Below are 6,069 nucleotides of genomic sequence, written 5' to 3' on the forward strand. Positions count from 1 at the left end.
AATTGAGCGCCGCCGTCTTGATCTCGTCGAATTTCTTGGATGCCCCGGCCACTGACTCGTGAGATCTATTGGAGGTTTCGAAGACCCAACCTTCACATTCCTTGATGAGCTTCTTCTTCCCAGTGAACCAGCAGATCGAAGAACCTCCTTTTTTCAGTATTAAGAACCCTAATCTCAAGTCTAAATAGCGGAGAGAGGAGAATTACACGCCTCTTGAAATTCAAAAATCAGAAATCGAAGAAAAAAGGGCTTAGGGTTTGTGAGTCAAAGAATCGTAGAGAGGGGAATGAAATGAGAAAGAGGGGAAGTGTGGAAGTTCTTTTTGGAGAAGAAGACTCGGCGGCAGCGCTTGCGTTCGAAGCTCTAATGGTGGAACAGAGAAAGATTCTTCTTTGAGGAGTTAGATGACACTGTTTTACAAGCATAAGTTGTGGGGATTGATGGGATTTCGCTGGGATTTGAGAAGAAGGAATTGGGGTTTTGGGCAACCAGGAGAAATCAGAAGGAACCATGAATAACCCAAATTAAAACCAAACGGAGAGGGTTTTAGAGAGAAAGCGCTTGCCTGTGGAGGCGATGGCGCCGAAGAGACAGTAGCGGGAGTGAGCGGTGGAGAGGGAGGCTGTGGTGGCTGTGAAAAGAGAGCGAGAGAGGAAGGAGGAGAGGGCTAGGGTTTCGGGGAAGAGCCAGAGTGATGGGTCGCCAGTTCTTTCGGAGATAAAGTGAGTGAGGATGAAAATGGGCTGCCAGAGAGAGTGGGAAAACTGACCTAAGTGTGTGAGAAATGAAAATTTTGTTCTCCCGTATTGAAATTTTTAACTTAGTCTTTTCCGCGTTTTTTTTTTATTTTTTATTTTTTATAACTTTTTCACACAACGCATGTATGAAGTTAAGTTGTCTGATTATGTACATGTTAAATTTGAGTTAAGGGAGCAAGGAGGGAAAGTTCCCGCCTATGTGCAATCAAAGTAGCAGTTTTGACGTTAGGGACATACATTTCTCATTCAGACAACACAAATAAGCCATTCCGTTGTAGGAGCTTAAATCGTGTACCAGCATTTCACTCAAATATTAACCTTTTTGGGGCTACTCACTCACATTTTGGGGTACATGTGATTTTCTTCCAAACTTGCACAACGGAAACAAAAAAATGTGTTGTATGTTATTTTGCAACTTACTCTCATACAACATATACAACAATACTGTTGTGCAAGGTGAGTCAAAATTTCGACCCAAATTTGAGCAAGTTGTGGGGGAAATTTTTTTTACATTCAGACAACAGACAAATCCTTAAAACTGTTGTACAATAATCTTGGACCCAAAAAAATTGATGTACGACCTCCTTATACAACGCCAATCTCATTAAACCTGTTGTGTGAAGCAGTTTCAGTGATCACACAACGGAATTTTTTTTTTCGTTGTCTAAAAAGTGTAGTGTGATGCAGTTTTTGGCATAGTGAAAGAAAGAGGTTCATGTAGTTAGAAGGATGCAATTTAAGAAAAGGGAAAATGGTCCGTACAGTACCCCGCATTTGCCTCCTTATAACTTTTGGTACCTCAGATTTGAAAAATATCAATACGGTACCTGAGGTTCTTAGCCTGACCGAGAATCGATACATATTGCTGTTAGCTCCGTTACAGAAATTGCCTTGACAATTTTTGAAAGGTATTTTTGTCATTTTATGTCTTAATCCTCACTAATTCCAGTCATGGGACAATTAGCACCACCAGCAAGCTCTTTTCTCCTCCTCCACCACCAGACAGAATACGACGAGGAAGAAGCAGTCAAGTACAATGAACCGAAAAGGAAATCGGAGCTGCCCAAAGTCAAGTTCTGCCAAAAGGGTAAGATTTTAGGGTTAAGAATAACAAGGTCTCCGAGTTTTTCTGGCAAACTCATCTTCTCATCTTCTTCCTCCTCAAACCCATCCACGCCTTGCCTTCAATCCTAGCCAGTCTCGAGTCCAAGAAGACCGAAAACCATCATCTATCATCACACAAAAGCTTCTATATAAATCACCATGAATTGGGACAATTCCTACAAGCATTGACACTGTGATCTCCACTTCTTCCCCAACAGTATATGCGAATCTTCTCTTTCTGATTGTTCATATATTCATCCTGAGCCAAATCCAGATAAGATCACAACTAAACACGATCCCAAACTCGATTGTATAACCAATTTTCAAACTTGAGCACCACCAATCCTGCTAAATTCCGAAAGAAACAGACTTTCCACAAGTGATCAACCAAGACCAACATGCAACAGAAGCCAAAGGTCCAACCAATCACAATCAATGTCCCAAATAAAAGTCAAGTACAGATTGGTTGCACAGAAAAACTATTCTACAACTAATTCAAAGCAGATTCCAATCACAAGACTCCAAATTTCCCACTTCATTTTTCCACAGCAACCAAACATAGAATGATAAGTACAACCACCAATTTACACAATTCCATCAACCAAAAATGGAACAGAATTTTCAGTCGAAAATCCAATTCCAAATTTGACATAAACTTTTAAAGCTAAGAGCTTTAGATAGCTTTTTGAAGACCAGAGAGAGCAGAGCAGGGATGAGAATGACATGAGTGAAAAAGGAAGCTTTGAAGACCATAATTCCGACTCGAGCCGCAGCTTCTCCGCCTTGAGTCGCAAAGCCTCCCTCATCTGCTCCATCCTCAGCAGCCACTCCGAGACGATTCGAAAGCTCGCAACCAGGCCGGAGTTGGTGAATGTAAATTAGAGATAGAGCTTGGATGGATTTTTTTGGAGGTTTTTGTTTGATCTATCTATTGGTGTGGTGGTGTCTTTTGATTGATTTCAGTTTTGGGTTGTTTTTGTTTCTCAAAATTGTGGATCTTTGATCTGGAAAGAGGGAGAAAGAAGAACAGAGGGACAGAGAGGAAAAGATTGTTTAGAAATTTTTTTTTTAATAAATTAATATATGAATGGACGAAAATACCCTTAAAAATTGCCACTTGACAACTTCCATAATGGAGCTAATGGCAATATGTACCGATCATCAGTCAGGCCAAGAACCTCAGGTACCGTATTGATATTTTTCAAAGCTGAGATACCAAAAGTTATAAGGAGGCAAAGGCGGGGTACCGTACGGATCATTTTCCCTTAAGAAAAATATTGAGTGGAGGTCTAAATAACAATCAGGGAGGTTTGAATAGAAACTTTCATTTGTTATTAGTTAGAAGGGTAAAATAGGGATTCAATTTTTACAAAAATTAAAAAAGGTCTATATAGCAAATTAAGAGGTATGAATAGAACCACCCAAATATGTTTACCTTTCTCTCCTTTTTTATTTTTTTTTTATTTTTGTGAAATGACATTTTTGTTCTTCCTGAATAATTCAATTTTAAAGATTTTTTTAATATTTAAGGGTTATAACAATAAAAAAAAATTCAATTATGGTGAGCAAGTCCTCTTCTCTTAAATATAGTATAGATAAATTATAACAGAGTTTTAGGATGAAACCAATAACTAAAGTGATGTCATTTAACATGGAACATCAATACATCAAGAATTTCATTGGTCGGTGATGTATTTACCAGTCATCTTCTCTTAAATATAGTATAGATAAATTATAACAGAGTTTTAGGATGTAACCAATAACTAAAGTGATGTCATTTTTTTTTTTTTTTTGACTTTGTCAAGGGGAACCCAAAGGCTTCCTAGGCCCAAGATAAACCCCTTCGACGCATGTGAAATGCTCCAACTGTGCATTGCAGCACAGTGTCTGGCCACGTTGACAGCTTTGGGGTTCGATCCTAGGTTGGGGAGCACACCCAACTAGACAAGAACCACTAGACCACTAGACCAATAACTAAAGTGATGTCATTTAACATGGAACATCAATAAATCAAGAATTTCATTGGTCGGTGATGTATTTACCAATTAAACACTTAAAATTAAAAAGAAATCATAGTCACCAACATTATAAGCCCAATTTCTACCAAGAAAATTCTTCAGCCCAATACAACAACCCGACTAAATATAAAAGCCCTTTGGGTTTCCTCAAGAGCCCACAACCCGCCCTTCAAATCGTACCCGACGACCCGCTGACCTTCCTCCTCTTTCAACTTCTGATTCCAACAGTCTCAAATTCTCAAAACGACGATCAATGGCCAAAACGACGCCGTCGCCGGCAATTCTCTTCCTCACCCTCCTCCTCGTGATCACGCCGCCGCCCTCCCAATCCCTCCCCTACTCCCAATACCGGACCCTCTTCTCCCTCGCCCACTCGCTCATGAAGCGCGTGGCCAACCTCCGCGCCTCCCGCGGCGACCACGCCGGTTCGGACCGGGCCAGGAACATCGCGGCGAAAATGGAGAGCGGGCTGGGCCTCGGCGTCTGGGGGTTCATGTGGTCGGCTGGGTGGGACTACGTCAAGAACTACTCGTGGAGGGAGCTGCCGTACACGGAGATGTACGGCGCCGCGTCGGAGGCGGGCGAGTTGATGAGGTGGCTGGGTGAGTTGACTCGGAAGGAATCGGACTCCGAGCGAGCGGCGTGGATCGGTCAGAATTACCAAAATGTCTTCAGGGTCTCTACTTCGCTGCTGCGTAGGCTCCTCCGAGTGTTCAGTCAGTCGGTACGCACCGTTTTGCATTTTTGACCCTTTAGTTTGTGTTCTTACGAATTTGCAGTTAAAATGTTTAGTGAAAATGGTATATTTACTTGAACATTATGATAGGAAATGACATTTTAGCCACACAACCCAAGAAAGTTGTGAAATGTTACGACTTACAAGATTTAAGACAGTTGTGAAAGTAAAGACAGTTTGGTAATTTGACGTGTAGAAAAATATAATAAATAATATTTAAACTATCGATACTTTAATTTTGATAATTTAACGTATAGAAAGATGTAATAAAGAACTATCAATATCTTAGTATCTTTATTTTAAAATTATTACTTAAAGGCCTCAACTTCATATTTTGTTTCCTTCTAGATTTATTTATAATTTAGATCGATTCTATTTATTTGAAAGTAACATTCATTTTTAGTGTTGAGTTTCTAATCGATTAAATTTGGGGTTTGGTTGTGCCGTTTTGGGTAGGGAACGTTGAGAGAAGTGGTGAAGGCAGTTCAAAGAGAGGTAGTGGAGGGCGAGTTATTGAAGGACTGTCTTGAATTGGGCAGCAATGACTTTCAAGGTGTGCTTCAAATCCTCAAGGATTTGGGAGTACAATACGGCTCGGCTCCTAGTTCTAAGCACCAAGATCTTTGACGTCTCTCTACTCCAAGGTGCTAAGAAATTGTCCCATTTTGTAGTTCGTTGTACGAGTTTGAATTTCCTGCTTGAATGTTTATATCGATGACGATGTCTTGTAGCTTGTTCTTGTGTCTCCTTTTCTCTTTTTCTTAATCTTTGCCTATGAAGGTAGATCAATACTTTCTATTCGAGCTCGACCATGAGCTATATTAACATCACAACCCCCGGGAAAAAAAAACATGGTTGTAGTGAGCTTAACAGAAAATACCATGGTGATTATGTCCTTTAAAGGTGTTAGAAAATCATCTTTGATTACACCATTCTAAACAAAGTTTTATCATAACGTTGTTTCAGATTTGAACCATTATGTAATTGATTCAAGAAAGTCGGTTTAGAGTATGTTTTACCAAAAAATGAAAAAAAAAAAAAAAAAAAAAGCCTAGTTGTACTCCTTCTATCACCTTCTTTCAAAAGGTAACAAGAATCAAGTAAACTAGACAATGCTGGAGTAAAAGAACTTTGGAATCATGAATAAGGCTATAGATTGACAAGCTCTGGTTGTTTTAGCCACAAATATGTAACTGCTAATCATGTTCATGCATTTTCAATTCCAGTAACAATACCATCAATCATGGCGTGGTATGATCAGACATTTGAAGTGCCTCTGGACCCAGCTGCTCAAAATGTGAGCTCTTGCCATTGAAGCTTTGAATAAGACTTGGTTTAGGGTCACACAGACCCAGCTGGTCATAAATAGGTCATGTGGTGGGTGATGAAATTTAAGAAGCCATATATCATATATATATTGCCCTATCATTTTCATTTGTATGACTGTCCAGAT

The 6,069-nt window shown here is 39.8% G+C and overlaps 1 protein-coding gene across 1 annotated transcript; it reads left to right on the forward strand.

Annotated features, from left to right (window-relative positions):
• Nucleotides 1–3,962: 3,962 nt before the first annotated feature.
• LOC133733108 (uncharacterized) lies at nt 3,963–5,405 on the forward strand. Its single transcript, XM_062160716.1, has 2 exons — nt 3,963–4,604; nt 5,073–5,405. Exons 1-2 carry the CDS (start codon nt 4,134–4,136, stop codon nt 5,241–5,243), a joined length of 642 nt encoding a protein of 213 aa, XP_062016700.1. The 5' UTR covers nt 3,963–4,133; the 3' UTR covers nt 5,244–5,405.
• The last annotated feature ends 664 nt before the right edge of the window (nt 5,406–6,069 follow it).

The sequence above is a fragment of the Rosa rugosa genome, chromosome 2 (assembly GCF_958449725.1).
Source record: "Rosa rugosa chromosome 2, drRosRugo1.1, whole genome shotgun sequence".
Classification (NCBI taxonomy): domain Eukaryota; kingdom Viridiplantae; phylum Streptophyta; class Magnoliopsida; order Rosales; family Rosaceae; genus Rosa; species Rosa rugosa.

Excerpts from the sequence above, each read along its gene's own strand:
- LOC133733108 (XM_062160716.1), top strand. The coding sequence starts at position 4,134 with ATGGCCAAAACGACGCCGTCGCCGGCAATTCTCTTCCTCACCCTCCTC. Across the intron at positions 4,605-5,072 it reads TCCGAGTGTTCAGTCAGTCG|GGAACGTTGAGAGAAGTGGT; the intron begins GTACGCACCGTT and ends CGTTTTGGGTAG.